This window comes from Fundulus heteroclitus, chromosome 13 (genome assembly GCF_011125445.2).
Source record: "Fundulus heteroclitus isolate FHET01 chromosome 13, MU-UCD_Fhet_4.1, whole genome shotgun sequence".
Classification (NCBI taxonomy): Eukaryota; Metazoa; Chordata; class Actinopteri; order Cyprinodontiformes; family Fundulidae; genus Fundulus; species Fundulus heteroclitus.
In genome coordinates, this window is record NC_046373.1 from 19,232,035 (window position 1) to 19,249,528 (window position 17,494).

At 40.2% G+C, this 17,494-nt stretch overlaps 2 protein-coding genes and 1 non-coding gene across 5 annotated transcripts; all 3 read right to left on the minus strand.

The window, feature by feature from the left end:
* Positions 1–768: 768 nt before the first annotated feature.
* On the minus strand, positions 769–3,846 carry rps27.1 (ribosomal protein S27). The gene is made up of 4 exons (XM_012875412.2): positions 3,752–3,846; positions 2,988–3,096; positions 2,770–2,880; positions 769–1,007 (listed from the first exon to the last, which is right to left on the minus strand). Exons 1-4 carry the CDS (start codon positions 3,755–3,757, stop codon positions 979–981), a joined length of 255 nt encoding a protein of 84 aa, XP_012730866.1. The 5' UTR covers positions 3,758–3,846; the 3' UTR covers positions 769–978.
* LOC118565570 lies at positions 1,195–1,324 on the minus strand. The gene has a single exon (XR_004932457.1). It is a non-coding gene; the product is annotated as a small nucleolar RNA SNORA35 (small nucleolar RNA).
* A 1,308-nt stretch (positions 3,847–5,154) lies between the features above and the next one.
* On the minus strand, positions 5,155–16,982 carry lrrc71 (leucine rich repeat containing 71). 3 transcript variants are annotated; one of them, XM_036145291.1, is made up of 17 exons: positions 16,751–16,982; positions 15,973–16,011; positions 15,756–15,887; positions 14,377–14,481; positions 11,707–11,782; positions 11,524–11,598; positions 11,288–11,356; positions 11,012–11,171; positions 10,839–10,922; positions 10,633–10,707; positions 8,752–8,853; positions 8,594–8,651; positions 8,439–8,512; positions 8,310–8,336; positions 8,111–8,219; positions 7,734–7,828; positions 5,155–5,759 (listed from the first exon to the last, which is right to left on the minus strand). In XM_036145291.1, the coding sequence occupies exons 1-17, from the start codon at positions 16,812–16,814 to the stop codon at positions 5,640–5,642; spliced, it is 1,464 nt and encodes a 487-aa protein (XP_036001184.1). In that variant the 5' UTR covers positions 16,815–16,982; the 3' UTR covers positions 5,155–5,639. The 3 variants fall into 3 exon arrangements, with proteins under 3 accessions (XP_036001184.1, XP_036001183.1, XP_036001185.1); XM_036145290.1 differs by having other exon boundaries at positions 14,377–14,484; XM_036145292.1 differs by lacking the exon at positions 16,751–16,982 and having other exon boundaries at positions 14,377–14,484; positions 15,752–15,887; positions 15,973–16,091.
* Between the last annotated feature and the right edge of the window lie 512 nt (positions 16,983–17,494).

Consider the following 17,494-nt stretch of genomic DNA (forward strand, 5'->3'; position numbering starts at 1 on the left):
TAGAAAATAAAATGCATAAGACAAGAGCAATTAAAAAGGGATGATACTGCAGACTGGACAGCCACAGAAGGTCATGACTGGAAAAGCTGACTGTCTAGAGTCCGGTAAGCAAGCACGTTCAAGGAAAGTTTAGTGGAAGAAAAAAAGTGTGGTTAAAACGTTGCACAAATCGGGATAAATACAGCTTTGAGAAGGTCGTGAAGCAGAACTCAAGGGTGCTGGGTTCACAGGATGCTTACTGAAGGCCAACACACAGACGTGTACAGGACCCGGGCTACAAGTGTTGCATTCGCTGCATTTACCAACTTATAAACCAGAAGTCCTTGTTTCAGGCAATGTTTGCACTTCATTTTTAAAGTAAGGCTCCCCAAAACCTGGAGAGGCACATCATCCATCTTCAATAGAAGCACAGGGTCAATGATGACTTAATTTGCTGCTGTTGGTCCACTGAATTTTCCATCAAATAAGTTCCTGACCAGGAAGTTTTAGAGCTGCTGACAACCTTGAGATCTTATTTTCAAGCAGGACTTACCAACCAACAGCAAAGGGTAGCAAATACCTGCTTTAACCACGGCATCGCTGTGGTGGCCAGCAAGCAGGTTCATTATTGAAAATCAATCAGTGATATCCTAATTCAGACATAAATGTAGAATAGTTACTTAAAACTATGACAATTCATCTGGAAACTAGACCTAGAAATTTTTTTTATAAAACTCCATTATTTTCTAAACCCAGGAGTAAAATAGCACAAAAACAACCACACAGGGATCCATTCTTATAGCCAAAACAACATTTTATTTAGAGAGACGGGGTTGGAGGGTGCAGTTAAAGCAACAACCACTTGGTAGACGTGGACAGAACGCGTCCGCTGTCCGGTTCCATCATCTGGTCTCATTTCATTTCAAGTCGGGACCACGGGCTCCGGAGACGTGGATATCAACCAGTCCATCCCCTCCTCTCCAGCTTCAGGGAGAAGCGTTAGTGCTGCTTCCTTCTGAACGAGCACCCTGCCGGAGGAAACACCACGTTAGTCTGCCGCAGACAAGAGAGACACAGCAGGCTGAGCACAGCCATTGTGTGGCACAGAGCTGCTGATTATAAGTCTGGTCTCTTTGCCTTAAGTGGAATAATTCAGCGTTATTTTTTCTCATAGGAAAACAATAGGTTGATCAGACCAAAGCTACAGAGGTTTGTTGTTGTTCTCAGCCTTCGAAAGGGGGAAGCCATGATTGTAGCCCAACCCTTCTGCTAACTGAGGTTAATCTGGCACTGGAATGAGATTGGAAAACCACGGTGCAGGAAGTCCAGTCACTTAGCAGTGCGGCAAAAATAACGTCAAATAATCCCTTGCATCCTTTTCTAAACAACTGTTCCAACAGAAATATCCTTTTAAAATACAATTTCCTAAACGCTCAGTCCTTTTTAGGTCACTTAAACCATGAATATAAAAGGCTTGCAAGGAATTTATGGCAGATACATTTTAAAAATATGGAGGCAAGACAAACAGATGGATGGGAAGCACTTAATAGTACAGGAACCAACATACGGAAGAATTTTGTTTTAATATGCCCATGTTTATAAGCCAATCGTGAAAAATACTGAAATAAATTTCCAATACGTGTAAAAAAAATTCGAGATTCCAGTTTAACAGCCTACCTGAACGCTATTTTATGCACTTTTATTGACCTTTGTCAAATTTGCATGGATGGCCATTTACTGATGCGCTCATTTACACAGAAAAATCAAAGCAGGAGACCGCGCACCATCAACGATCTTCCTCCATCACGACACGGTGGTTTTGAACTCCAGCACTGGAGGGCTGGCGTCAGGAGCACCGGTCTAGGAGCAACAATATCAGATTTCTGCATGTTCTCTGTGGAAACGCTCCCCAAGTTCAGAATCTGTACCAAGATTTTCTTAATCAGGACCAAACACGGGTTCTTTAGATCAAAGTGTTGGGGATTTGTTTGCTGGCATCTAAACCCGACAGTTTAAGAACCTTTTTCCAACTGGATCTTCCGACGTTAGTGGCTGTAGAGTAGCTACTGCTACTGGGTGTCATAAAGCATCGACACCCATTGTGCAAAGCCCTTTTTTTTTTTTTTACAAACACGACAAAATCCTTCAGTTTTACCGCCGACAGGCTGCAGCCATGTCCCAAAGTCCTAATTTTCCACCCACTTTTGTTAAAATTTGCAATTCCCCCCCATTCTCTAGCTCTTTCTCCGCCTCGAGCTTCTTTTCCGAACATAATAAAAACATACGGCTTTACGATCAACCGGAAACAGTTCGGCGCGTTTGGTTCCACGCAAACACGCAAAATCAGTTATATCTGATATAATACATCTGACCAAACTGTTTTTATGAATCTATGTTTTATATAAAAAGGCATTTTAAATGCCATCGATAATCACATTTAATGAATTTTAGTGCCAACTATGGCCTTAATTAAAAAAAATATATAATTTAATGACTTAATGATTTTTAATGAACTGTGGAAACCCTGTTTTCAGGAGAGAAAAAAGGAATTTTAAATGCCAACGATAATCACATTTAATTAATTTTAATGCCAACTATGGCCTTAATTTAAAAAATATATAATTAAATAACTTAATGACCCGTGGAAACCCTGTACTAATAATTGAACTTTATTGATCTCACAATGGAGAAATCTTGTCCCTAATGATTTGAATCTGTAACAACGACGACATTAGGCCACACAGAGTAACGAGTTACAGTCTTCACTGATGCCCGTGTGCAGATACTGACCCTCTGTGAGACGTGCTTTGCCTCCGGTTGGCTGACACAGGACCGTGGAACAGCCCACGCACAGCACGACTGTCTGAGCGTGGCTGAACACCGTCGTGATCTTGTAGCATCCTGCAGAAATAGAGAGAGAGAGGAGACCAGACTCAGGCTTCAAGGCGCTAATCCATGTTGAATTTCGTGCATCAACCAAATGAGGCGCAGGAAGAAAAAAAACCTACCTGGACATTTGACGTCCATAAAGTAAGAGTTGGGACTCTGAACGAGACGCTTCTTTTTGTGCCTCCTCTTCTCCTCCTCAGGGGATGGGTGCAACAAGTCTTTTGCGAGCTACATTAAAAAAAAAAAAAAGAAAAAGAAAAAAAAGGAGGAAACAAAACGGAAGACATCAGTAAACGTGGTCCGGGACTAAAAAGACCAAGATGAACCTTTTTAGTATGGAATAATATGCGTCGCCACACGTGACTAAATATGTTAGGAGCTAAGCATTTGGTATCAGGAGTCATTAAAAAAATAACATAAAATACACAGCACGATTCACATGTTTGTTTTAGCTTTAGCATCGCTGCGTCGGCCTGCTCAGGCCCACATCTCGGCCTACTTTCCTACGCAAGATAACACGCTGCGCATTTTCAATAAATACCCCTTAAATGCTTCTATGACTATTACCGGTGGGGTAAGAAACTATGAAACCAGCAACAAAAGAGGCAAAATTATGACGGAGATTTCCCCGTCTATTAGTTTCAGCCTCCTCGCTAGTTTGGCTCCATGTCTGCGGTGTGCGCGCAGCCATCTTGTGTCACAACGCGCTCGCGATGGGTCTCGAAAACGATTAAAAACCGGCATCGTCGACCGGGCTAAACCGTGTAAAAGTGGTACGTGTCTGCGCGGCATCCCCTCCTGAATCCATAAAGCCCCGTAGCGTCTCTCTATCCGCCGGCTAACAGGCAGAAAGAGCAGCTTTTAACCTCCTCCCGATACTCACTGGCATGTTGGCGAGGAAATAGCCGCTGCCGAAAAGGAGGCATCACCGGAAGCGAGGGGTTGATATCGGCGGCTCTTCTGAGCACGGGGCGGAAGTGACGGCATTGCAGCGACAGCGCGGCCATGTTGGTGAGGTCAAAAACAATATCCCTTTGTACTGTGTTTACCGGCAAATTTAGACGCGAAACGACATTTCAGATGTAGTTTTGGTGGTTATTTTTGCTTACCAATCAAGAAACTTTGATATTCAATGTTCCCATTGCTTAAAACCGGGATAAAAGTTAAAAAATAATAATCTGTGCCGTGCTTTATCAGAATAAGATTTATTTGCCACATATGTGTACACATACAAGGGATTTGACTCTGGATTGAACATTTCTCACGACGTGTTTACTTGTACAATAATACAATAAGACAATAATGCAGTAATAAAAAACAGTCTGCAGTATAGAAAGCACATATGAACACACTATAAACAGGCAGGCAAATTGAGACAATATTGCGATGATGAAATGAGCAGAGTACAAAGAATGCAGGTGTAGATTTTATTTCCACTAGAAGTAATGTACAGGTGCACATACTCATGTCCCACAGTGTCATGAGTACAGATAATGGGAATGCTGAAATAAAGGACAATATTTACGATGTTCTGTAAATGAGGTAGGTGGATTTGGTATACAGTATTAACAATATAACAATATGAACAGTAAAAATTAAAAGCACTGACATATGGAATAATAGATGAATAACTGATAAATAGTAAATAAGGCAGAGTTACTGGTTTATTGCACAGGAGGTTTTTTTTTTTTCTTTTCTTGTCAGAATCAGCTTTTCACCAGAGTGATGGCTTGTGGGAAGAAACTGTTCCTGGGTCTTTCGGTTTAGTGCTCTGCAGCGCCTACTAGAGGGGAGAAGCCAGAACATGTTGTGACCGGGGTGAGATGGATCTGCAGTGATATTTCTTTACCCGTTTCCGAACTTTGGAAATGCACAGGTCTTGGATGAAGGGCAGTTCAATTGGCACTAGTGATTTTTTTTTCTGCAGCCCTGACGTTCCGTTGCAGTATGGCTCTGTCCTTTTTAGTGGTAGATCCAACCCACACAGTGATGGATGAGCAGAGGACTGACTGGATGATGGCTGGTGCAGGAAGTACATACACTGCTGGGCCTTCTTTATGACAGTGACAGTGCCCACTATAGGCCCTGGGATATTGTGCATCCCAGAAACCTGATATTTCCACAGCAGACACAGAGCTGTTGAGTATGGTGATGCGGGTCAGAGTTGGGGGACATTTCCACAATTCTGAGGCTCCAGGTTGTTCTGGCTGCCTTTTAGACCTCCAGTTACAAAACCAATCCATTTATCCAAAAATAACAAGACTAGAGTATGTGGGGGTTTTTTCCCACTTCACAACATACAGTAAAATTTGTGAATAATCCTACTGTGAATCTGTGAATACGTTTTCAAGTCTTGCCTCAGATTCTCAATTAGATTTAGGTGTAGATTTTGACTCTACACAGCTCAAATGAAGGAATATAGTTTGTCAAAACATTCTATTGCAATTTTTGCTGCATTTTCAGGCTTGTCATCCTGCTGGTACGGAATCGCTCTGGGCCTAAATACATTTCAGAGTTACTTGCTGGGTATGCTGGGTGCCATGTAGACACCTCAGGTCCAACAGAGATGTGATATGTTGTCTCAGAATATAAATAGTTCAAATATGAGTATCTTATTTTGAATGTACTTATTTTTATTAATTCCTACAATGGGCACAAACAAAGAAATACAATTGTCCTCATCTCTTAAATTGTTAAAACAACTCATTTTTATGTTTTTTTTTTTCTTTATCACGTTAGAAACAAAAGTGGAGGCAAACGTTTGTCGAGCACTACATGCCCTTTCCCTCCTCTTCCACCTCCTCAGAGATGCTTTCGACCAGAGGATCTCCGAGGGCCTTCATTTCATTTATCTTCTTGTAACACTCCGAGTCTTCAGGGAAGAGGTTTCTCTGTGCAGGAGAGAAAGAGAGAGAAGAAGAAATCTTAGCAAATGCATATGTATTATGTATTAGTTATGAATGTGGGTGGCTAAAATAAAGATAGGTTGTCAGAATTAACTAAGAGACTGCAGGTGAAACACCTGAAGGCAAACAAGTTAAGTAACAAAACATTACTGCAGTTAATCTCTTTAAAAGATTCGGACGATATACGCTACCTAAAACTTAAATCTAACATATATATAAAATGTAATATATTGAGACACTCAAGAAGATTAAGTATCTTACTTTTCCGGTAGGTATTACCTGATGTGGTTAAACGTCCAGATTATTCTAAATAACGTCTTAAATTGGCAAATGAAGGCGGACAAATTAATCAGTAAGTCATTGAGGAACCTGACCCAAAAACAGAAACTTTAAGGACAATTGTAAAACAATAAAAAGCACAATAAAAAAAGTGGCTAATTTTCTGTGGCTCTAGGTCCTCTCACCATTTCCTACCTCCATTTCAGAACCAGATGTTGCATTTATTATTGCATCTATTGTGTCTCTGCTTTATCCTAGTAAGATACTCTGATGTGATATGAACATACATATTAATAAAAATGTTCAGTGTATAGTTTAATTTGGTTGTACATTATTTTTTAGAAGATTTGATGTTGGACTACAGTTTAATTGATTGTGGTTCTGATTCCCTAGTTGAGCCAGGCCATTCTGATGTGAAATGTCAGATTATGACCTCTGGTCAAACAAAACCCTCCGCTACAGGGACCACTTACACACTGGGCCGGATTAACCATATGGGCAAGTGGGTAATTGCCCAGGGGCCCACGGTCCCTAAAGCGTCCAGGGCATTGAGGGCACAAGGAAAATATGTGGTTATCTCCCGCTTCATGTTAAACCGTCTCCCAGAGCCCTTGCACAGAGAGACGTTGGGGGTGACTGTGAACATGAGCAGAGACGCCCGATCCTCATTGGTCAGTCCGTCCACATGAGGCAGGACAAAGGTGACGCCAATCAACCTGAGCGGGTTGTGTGACGTTAAGCGACATAACGCAGCTAAAAAAATTCAGACATGGAGAAGCTAAGTGGTAGCGCGAAGTGGAAATTAAAAAGGGAGAAGGACATCAGAAAAGCAGAAAATTTTAAGTATATACACTCAAAGTAGGTCATTTCATCACTCCCGTTAAAGTATCTGACTGTCTTGTTAAGTCAGCTTCAGTGGTTTAAAAGTGTTTTTTTATTTATTTATTTGTGAAAATGGAGGACATTTCCTCTGAATGTAGTGGGCCAATTTTACCAGATTATGCTGGTGCTGATTAGTTTTGTGTTCATGGCATCATATGTGAGTGTCCTTGACAAGAGTGCATGTAGTGCGTTTGTAGTTCTGTAAGCATTTAGACATTTCTATATCAAAATACACATGATGAGAGAATTTGATTATTACGGTAATCTATTCTGTATTTTGCCAGACTATGATGATCCTGGTATCATGATGATGGGGCCCTTGAATATTGTTGCCCAAGGGTACAGCGAAGTGTTAATCTGGCTCATCATGCACACCCACATTTCTATACATGAGTCTTACTCAAACTCAAATTAAGTTTGACGAGTCTAAATATGTAAGACTTTGAACTAGAGAAGTAAAATGAAGTCCACCGTGCCGCTACGCTCTTTCAGGAGGAGTGAATGCTGCTTGTCAAGACTTGATGCAATCTGCTGGGTTTCCTTAGACAGGAAACTCTTTTACAAATCTGTCTGTATGATTTGATTTAATTTGACTTTGTAAAGTGCCTTCAGATGACACGTGTCTTAAATTGATGCTATATAAATGTGCGGTTTTGACTGTTTTGACTTGCTGCTGTTACCTGTTGGGTGTGGCTGTATTTTGCTCTTTTGAGATCTGTGCACAGATGCTCACAAATGGAAACAGCATGTGCCAAAAATCAGACAGATGTAAAAAAAAAAAAAAAAAAAAAAACACACCTGCAGACAGAGACGCTGCAAGTTCCCCCCGGCTTCCTCCTGCTTTTCCAGAGACGCCAGGAACAGAGGCAGAGCGTTTTCTGTAATCCTGTTTCCTGCGCAAACACGTTTATAAAAGCGTCACAGGCTTTTACTACTTGTTTTTCACAAATCTTGAGGAAAGTAGTGGCTTAAAAAATCACTTTTGATAATTCAATTACAATAAAAATGTAAACAATCAAATTTTGCAAAACCATAACGTATACGTATATTAAATGAGGTAGGAGTTTGAAAAAGAAAATACTTCCGCTTAAATTTGGAGTAAATAAACATTCAGGTAAAACTGCCCTGTCTGCAAATATATCCGTTGTTGTGAATGTGAATATTTTTGTCCTGACCTGCCAGATTGAGAGAGCTGAGCGTCGTGTTTCCAGGCAGAAAAAGCTGTCCGTCCTTGCGATACACCGAGCTGTCCAGCAGGGGGATTCCTGTCTCCATGTTTTCTGGCTGCTCACACAGACAGGCAAGGGGCTGCAAATTCAACTCTCATGCATCAGTTCAATGGTTGTTACCTTAAGATATTTCAAAGGGCCAAACCTCATTCAGGTTCGAGCTTGATTTATCCTGTAGGGGTGGGGGGAAAAAAGAGACCACAGAGTAGGAGAAAACTAAGTTATGTCCTGCATGCGTATGGACGATGTTTAGATGTTGCAGTGTTTCAAGCACCTCCAGAGCAGATGAGTGTTTCCCTCTGCCTCCAGACTTCCCACCTCTGCTGTTAGTTCCCTTTCCATCGAGGGCTGGGACAGATTTGAAAAGACAGCTATAAGAAACCAAACACCGCTGGAGGATACCTAGTAAAACGTATCACTGGTTATTACTTTTCTTTTGAGGCTTTTCTTTGATTTCTGTAGTTTTTTCCTCCTTCTTTGCAGCTTTCTGTTGATCGGTACATCAGCAAAGGATTAGATCTTTTTTTTTAAACGATGGTGACTGCAAGCACGTGTTTCCTTTCAGTCTTGTAACATTTATATTTAACCTTTTTTCTGGATGTGTCCTTGTTCTCCCCTCTGTTTGAGGCGCCGTGGACAGAGGAAAGCTGACCCGTAGATGTTTGCTCAAGATCGGCCCTAAGAGAAGACTGCAAAACACGGCAAAAAGCAGAGGTTCAACTCATCCGACCCAAGTCCAGCAACGTCACCATCCTTTTATACCACCGTTCAAAAAAATGCTACGAGACAATCAGAGACCTCAGTGTAATTTATTGGGATCTTAACTGACTATCCGACACAAAGCAGTGCATCATTGTAAAGTGGAAAGGAAATCATGGACTTTTTAAAAAAGGCTTTATAAATGAAGTTCTGAAAACTCTATTTGTATTTCAGACCTTCACTCTGATTTCCCTAAACAAAACCCAGAGCAAGCAGGTCAGGGAGAAAGTTGTGGGGAACCTAAAGCAAGGCTAGGTGTTGCTAGTCATTTGCAGCCTTCACAAACGACTGCTTTGAAGCAGCATTTGGTAGGCTGCTATATCTCAAGTGCGTTACACAGTGTTGCAATTTAATTACTCAATAAACATTTAATAAAGTAGATTTGCTCCAATGAGGTTCATTTGGGAGATTATGTCTAAGCAGGTTTTAAACATGCATTTTGTTCGGCCCTCATTTCTGTATAATTTGTCTGATGTAATATTCTTTTTCCTGTCGACTTATTGTCAAATAAATGGGCCTTTATTTGACAATATGCTGACAGGAATCAGGCTTGAGAGAGAGGGGAAGACATGCAGCAAAGGTTCACAGGCTGGGAATCGAACCCGGGACAGCGTTGAGGACTGAGGCCTCTGGATGTGGGTCACATGCTTCTCCCTGATGTGATGTTCTAATGTTAAATGTCATGTTTTCATTATCAGTAAGCACAAAATCCTAATAACAAAAATAAGGGCTTTAAAACATGAGCCTGTGTGTCATAATTCACATTATGTGTTTCAGTTTGTCAATTCATAAATGAACTTTTCAATAATATAATAATTGACTAAATTTAAATGTATGTTTTAGAATGGACCAGTCAGAATCTCAACCTTAAAACTTGCCTTTTTTCATTGACTCTTGACCCTGCATGATAACCTCTTTATCATTATTTGGAGTTGCTTTATAACATCTCTTACAGTACGTGTCTTCTCATATTTCAGCTCTTAAAGATTTTATGTGATCTCTGCGCTGTTTTAAAGCGACTATAAATAAAGTTAGACCTGCTTGGCTAAATCAAAATCAAATATCTGCGGCAGACGAGACAACTGATGTTCGCAGATGCTGTCCGTGCAATCAATTCAATTCAATTCAATTTTATTTATATAGCGCCAAATCATGAAACATGTCATCTCAAGGTACTTTACAAAATCAAGTTCAATCATATTATACAGATTGGGTCAGACTTCCCTCTCTAGACGTGCAAAGCCGGTAGAGACATCACAAAACACTTGGAGCTGTAATTAAAAGCAAAAGGAGGTTCGGCAAAGCCTTGAGTAAAGTTGGCTGAATACAAATGCAAAGCCCACTTTTGAAATGTTTATTTGAAAAGGGTTAATCAAAACATGAAACATTTTCCTTCCAGCTTTGCAATCATGCAATATTTTGTGTTGGTCTCTCACATAAAAGCCAAATAATAGATTAAACGTTGTGGTGGTAATGTGAAAAGGGTGTCCTAAACGCCTCAGTGAGGCACCATATATGTGCTTCCAAGCCTGAAAACATGAACATTTTAGACATACAAACTATCACAGAATTTGAAACAATACTTGTGATCATAAATAAATCAAAATCTTAAGATCATATTCTAATCTCTTCAGAGGCGGAGAAAATAAACAATATTATTGGACTGCTTAAAGTGTTACAGAAAACGTAGTCCTGTGTGTCAAACTTACAGCCTGCACTCTCTGCAGCAGCAGCTTCCTCCTTTCCACCACTTCCTCGTGTGTCAGAGCAAACTCCCCGAGGGTCTAAAAATGGAAAAAGCTCGGCTCTGGAGGGTTATTAAATTGTGGAATATCTAACCTAGCAGGTCGAATATGATTAACTGCTAATTTAAACGCATTATCTGCCAGTAAACGTCTTTAAGGTGAACGGATACCGCAGCCAGACGTGCAGCTCCCGAGTCGCCGATCTGATTGTTGGACAGCGATAGGAAGAGTAAAGTACGATTCAGCCTCAGGCCCTGGGAGAGGGGGAAAAGGAGGCGGAGGACGTATCAGCGGCTCTGATGGGAACATCCTGGGAGAACATGCTTCAGCTCCGGATTTATACCTGCGCGATATGTGCGGCACCTGCATCCCCAACATTGTTGAATGCCAGGTTGAGTGACAGGAGGTTCTTATTAGCAGACTTAGTGGTGGAGAGAGCCGAACCTATCAGACGAGCGCCTTCCTCTCCGATCCGATTATTCCGCAAGGACAAGTGGGTGAGGCTTGACCAAAGAAACGTGACATGAATTTGGACATGTTTATGTAAAAGAAAAAAAAAAAAAAAAGCAGGGGTGGGGAAGGGGGCTTATCAGTGCTGGATCTTGCATGGGTGACTCACTTGCTGTCTTCAGAGAGGAGAAGGTGGAAGCTCTGCTCTGGAAGAGGATTACCCTCCAGTGACACGGCTCTACCAGCAGGCAGAGTTAACAAGCTGGATCAGCGAGCCATATTCTGCATTTTTTTTCAGAGCACATTTACTTGCAAATCCACAACTATTTCTGGCTCGTCTCCCGAGGGGGGGGTTGCGAATCAAAAGCAACGTCTCGCAGTTTCGGTGTCACAGAGTCCACTCACCTGAGGTTGGAGCACAGACCCGCCGTGCTCATGAGGGAGATCACCGTTGGATCCGTCAGTCTGGCCTGCCAGAACCTGCGGCACGGCGGACAAGATTACGCCAACAAACAACAACCAGACAGCGGCGGCGGCTAACGTTCGGCGTGACAGGCGCGCTCCTCTCTGCGCCTCCTCGTTACTCACTGGAGACTCTGCAGCTGGGTGATGGAGGGGAGCATCTTCTGCATTGCTCTGAAGATCTGCTCGTTCACCTTCCATCCTGCACATTCAGCACAAATCTCCTAATGGTTACGGCAATCTGTGGGCCCCGCTTATATTTTGGTGTTAATTTGATACTATTTAGATTACTTGATGTCTTTGGTTGTTTGGAAGAGTAAAACAATATGTGAATACTGCATGAATACTGCAATATATGGCATCATTACTGTGGCGGTCGTGTTATTTTTCTAGCCCAAAAAAGCTGAATAAAGTGTAAGTTGTTCAATATTGTTGTATCACAACGATTAAGTTAGATTAAGATTTAACTTTTAGGTAACCACAGCGCCTCAGTGCCTCCATCTCACCCCTCCTATAGCATCTGTTTGCACACCAACCGTCTGTACAGACATGAGCCTTTCTCTAGTCCAGGCGTGTCCAAAGTGCGGGCCGGGGGCCGTTTGTGGCCCCTGTACTGATTCTGGATGGCCCCCCCATCCGCATTTCAAGAAAAATTTGCTCTGATGCAGATAGAAAGCTTTAGTTTTGAATTAGGGCAAAATTATTACAGAAAAGTTAACATCCTACAATTTGAAATATTAACTACGACAAAGTATTCATCTTTTAATAAACACAATTATAATATTGTCTTTAATGTCATATTGACATCTGTCCAATGATATTTAGTAACTCAAACGCAGAATTTGGTGCATTAAAATCTGCTTTGAATTCAGTTATTAAAATTCGCCGCGTTTTCAAAGAGCAACTGACCCAAATACTGTTCTTGTATTGTGAGACCAATATAATATTTTTATTGTTAAAGAGTCAAATTAAATTATTCAAAATAATTTGTAAACTTGATGACCATCTTTAAATACAACAAATGAGAAAACCCCTTTTTTTTAGTTTTGGATCTACAATGATTTACACATTCATTTCCTACAAAAACTGATCATATTTTGCAGAGCAGATAAAACAGGATTTGAAAACATTTTCGGTTTTGGCCCTCGAGTTCCTTTGACTTGACAATTTTGGCCCATGTACCAAAAAGTTCGGAAACCCCTGCTCTGGTCTCATCCTCTCTTGGTCTTCCCTGACAGGTCCATCTTTAAACCATGTGAGGGACACAGCGAACGCGTGGAAGACGAGGCTCTGGTCCCATGAGACCAAACTGGAACTTCTCGGCCAACGTGCAAAACGCCTTTAGCGGCAGAAATGCCACGTAACCTTGAAAGCACTCTCCCACTGCGAAACACAGTGGTTGCAGCACAATGCCGCGGGAAAGCCCTTCCTCGAACTGGACTGGAAAGCTGGTGAGAGCTGACGGGAAGTGGGAGGAAGCTAAATACAGCGCAATCCAAAAAGAAAACCTGCTGGTGGCCGTAAAAGACTCGAGACTCGTTCAGAGGTTCCCCTTCTGGCAGGTCAACGACTCTAAACACGCAGCCAGTCCCACTGGAATGGCTCAGATCATAACATATTCATGTTCATACAATGGCCTAGTCAAAGTCTGGGCCCATATCTAATTTTGAATATGGAAAAAGAAAGAAAAAAGACATTAACATATGCTCCGACTTAGCTTGAGCGATTTTTACAAAGGAGAGAGGGCAAATGTTTCAGTTTCTATAAATTCAAAGCTAGGAAAGAGACATACTTTCAGCAAAAGCTGCTTCTGCAAGCAGTTCACTCAGGGGGGCAGAAAACAAATGCAAGCCGCCCTATGTACGTTTTATTTGTAAAACAACTTTCTCCCACTTGGAAATTATGCACCACTTTGTGTTGGTGTGTCACATAACGTTTCTACGTTGACGTTTGTGTTGTTGTAACGTGACAAAAGGTTGAAAAGTATAAAAGGTATGAAAAACTTCTTCATGCTTTTTGCTTCAGCCAAGGGATTTTTCTCCTTATAAAATACACCCACAGTGTATCTGTGGCTCTATTGTCTTTTTATTTTTTAGTTTTGGGAGCAAAAGGAATCAGCGCGGCGCTGTAACTTCAGTTACGCTGCGGTGATGCTTTCCAGATCAGGAACGCACCAATATGGAATTAATAGTACTACATGTCGTATTTTAATTCAACAACATAATACAACGTTTTTGGGGGGGATTTTAGCCCCCCATTTGTACGATTTGCTAATCGTACAAATGAGCTTTGTGTGATATGCAGATTACTCAGATACTAAAGAAACAAAAACGTAAACATATAGTTCTCTGCTGCTCTCAGTTCTGCTTTCAGTTTGGGTTCCCATCATTTCGTTTAGGGTATGAAAAAGAGCTGACTACAAATCAAGTCGTACCCATTTGGGATGTCTTATGACCGCTTTGAGAACTGCCGATTTAAAGCAGTTTTCTATACGTCACTTAAAGTCTACTGCAAGAAAATGTGACTATATGAGTCTAAGAAGTGATATATATATATTTCAGTCAGTCATAGTTACTTGGTGGCCAATCAGAACCAGTCAATGGAAGTAGGTTATAATGCCAAATCTTTATCAAATAATATGCAATTAAATAACCGTAGAAGTGAGATTGATTAAAATTAATCAGAATAGTTAACAAACAAGAGAAATAAACTGATATGCTATGGTTACATGCATAAAGGAGGTTTGAGATGAAAGAGGCGAACAATCCTGAGTTCCCTTGAATGTTTTAATCTTACCAGAAATCCTCATCCTTTTGGCACTGAGAGGGTCTTCGTTTTCCAGCTCAATGTTTAAACAGGGCTTAGACCAGAGAAGTGAGGCACTTATCTGTGAATGGTCGTCTTCTGTAGGTAAAATGTTGTTGATCGTCAGAAAACAGCAGCGTTTCACTATGTTTGCACACATCTTACACAGTTATCACAAGCGGATTATATAATGCTTTTTTGATTTTCTTTGTTCATATCGTTAAAACATTCCCACATTTTGAATTTGCATTTTATGGGTATTTTATGCGACAAATCAATGCAACGCATTGTAGTAGTAAAAGGGAAGGAAAAGGATACATGGTCTTTAAATTACTTTACAAATTAGAATCTGAAAGATTTGATGTGCATTTGTCAGGAGTCGATACATCATTGATGAACCTTTTACTGTGATCACATCCTCAAGTCTTTGCACACAGAGACTCACTCTTTTTAATTCTTGGCCGTTCTAGTCTGAACGGGATTTATGTCTTATCCACTCTAACGCATGAATATGCTTTGATCAAGACCGCTCCAGTGCAGCCAAGGGTGGAAATTTGATTCTAACCATTGCTAAAATGCATTTGTAATATTTGTCACAATTGCACCGTTCAAAAATGAACGTCACCAGAGGATAACTATTACCCCCTGTATCAGATCAGGGAAATATCCGATCAACTCATTCAGCCACAGTCAAAACGTTTTTGGACATTTTGTGTCGTTTTGCTGTTTTTGTCTAACTGCTGTCACTTGCTCTTTCTTCTGTCTCATTCTTACACGGCACAATGGACCAAACCATTGCAGGATGGTGGCAGTGTGATTTTAACTATAGCTGTATGTTTAGGGTTGTTGTCCTGCTGGAAGGAAGGTGAACCTCCACAGCCTAATCTCTAGTCTTTTGCAGCCTCTCAGTTTTTTTTCCTAGTGTTGCCCTAAATTTAGTGCCATCCACCTTTCTATCAGCTCTATCCAGTTCCCTGTCCCAACTGCATGTACAGTACCGCATCACGATGCTGTCTCCACTATGGAACCCCAGGGATGGTTTGTTCAGCAGATTTTTGGGTGATATTATCCATAGGTTGTATTTGCAGAATAGGTGTAGATCTTATTAAAGGACATAAAGGGACTAATTGCTAATGCACGACACAATTCAGATTAATCTTTGTAAAAAAAAAAAAAATCATGTATAATTTCCTTCAACTCTTACCTACTTTTCTGTGACATAAAGTCCCATTAAAACCCACTGAAGGCCGTGGCTGATATGTGGCAAAATGTGGAAATGTCTAATAGGGAAAATAACACTTTGGAAAGGCTCTAGATCTGTTTTTCTGTCAAGGAAACAACAGAACAGGAGCAGCCAGATACTTACTAACCCCTGACTCCTTCAGTTCCATCGGTGGATGAGGCTAGATGTTTGGTGTTGACGGCTGGGATTTCCTTCATGTTCAGAAGAGCACATAGTAAAGGGAAGTCGATCTCCACATTTCCTGTGCACTGATAATTATCTGTTGGATGGTGGCGTGATTAGTCAGGGACTGAACAAACTTCTCACGACAAATCTGTGAACAAACTGAGGACCTCATAGCTTACCGAAGGTCTGCACTGGTAATTCCTCATTTGGACTTGAACCTGTGGGACGACAGAAGGGCTAGTGGTCTAGTTTGTTGGGGAAAAGAGAGAAAAAAACAACAACAACCCAGAACTACAATTTTTTATTAATAACTTTAATTATAATTATTAATATAACAGCTAGTGGAACATTAAGTTACTTAATTTATTTCAACAACATATAGTGTAAAGAAAGGCAGTTTAACATTTTGATCAGTGTTAATCAGGAAGTAACACTTTTCAATGAGGTAATATTAAATATGAAAGAAGTTGGTATTAACTTCTTTATGCTTTGTACATTAAGTAAAATTCTGCTCAATTTCATTGAATTATACTTAATTAATCCAAAAGGGAAATTTAACTATAATGTTTTATTAATTAGCTTTAAATAGATTATGATAGATTCAAATTTGATATATGTTTAGATTTGATGGAAACATTTAATCGCTCTATGTATTGCTTTTAACTAAATTAGGCAGGAAACTTATTTTTTTAACAAGGTGCACCAATCTTAAAGAAGCTAATTGGTGTGATTTAACATCCGTTAGAAAATTACACTAGTGCTAAAAAGTATTACCATGAATTCAGAGTTAGACCTGTAAATAAACGCAATAGTGCAGGGTAAACAATTATGTAAAATTATAAAAATATATTTTGAAGGCTATCTAAAAAAAAAACTTTAAGAGACAGATACAGTAGGTTAATGTTAGCTTGTCAGTGCTGACAACAGATTCAATCACTGAGTTATTATCCAGCTAACCTGTGTTTTTTGGCTCTTCCTCCTCCTGGTTTATTTTAGGTTTCTGTTGTTTTTTTCTAGACATTGTTGTGTTGCTAAATCAAACCGAACTATTTGCGTAAACTTGTTTAACCTAGCCTAAAAATGAGCTAACCCTAGCTCGTTACGGAGTCACGTCAGTATGATTTCTGTTACCAGGGTAACCATGTCGAAGTCCAGGCTCCGGGATCTATCGCGAGATTTTCCTTTTCTGCTTCCATTGTTCAAACTAATTTTTTCAAATATCGAGGACCAAAGGGTCAGTGTATCTTTTGGTCATTGGATTTTCGTTTCAGAAACAGGAATTGAAAAAACAAAAACAAATGGTCATTTTATTTTTGTTGTAAAATACAAAAAAGAAAATCGAAATACAAAGCGTTTATCTTTTTCACTGTCAAAAGGGGAAAAGTAAAATTTGAAAAATTATTTGAATTTAATTTTCTATTTTGGGTAACAAAAAACAAAAAAGCTTTTAAACAGAAACAGAAAAACGGCTCGTTTGTTCATACTCCGGAAACCGGATGTGGTTCCTACTGCCTGAGACTACTTTCCAAAATAAAAGCAATATGTTTGACGTGCATCAGGGTATTTTATTATTATTATTTTTTACACATGTCGACTACAGTTAGTTTACATAATTTATTTCAGTTTTGTGTAATATTCCTTATTATTGAGTTCTGCTGATGAATATGGAAATATATGTTCTGGTCATAGTCACTGTTTAGC

Coding starts and splice junctions, on each gene's coding strand:
- rps27.1 (XM_012875412.2), bottom strand. Junction 2,881..2,987: donor TATGGACGTCAAATGTCCAG/GTAGGTTTTTTT, acceptor CTATTTCTGCAG/GATGCTACAAGATCACGACG. Junction 1,008..2,769: donor CAAAGCACGTCTCACAGAGG/GTCAGTATCTGC, acceptor TTCCTCCGGCAG/GGTGCTCGTTCAGAAGGAAG.
- lrrc71 (XM_036145290.1), bottom strand. CDS start 16,814: ATGTCTAGAAAAAAACAACAGAAACCTAAAATAAACCAGGAGGAGGAA. Junction 16,012..16,750: donor GGAAGAGCCAAAAAACACAG/GTTAGCTGGATA, acceptor GTCGTCCCACAG/GTTCAAGTCCAAATGAGGAA. Junction 11,599..11,706: donor ACCCAGCTGCAGAGTCTCCA/GTGAGTAACGAG, acceptor GCCGTGCCGCAG/GTTCTGGCAGGCCAGACTGA.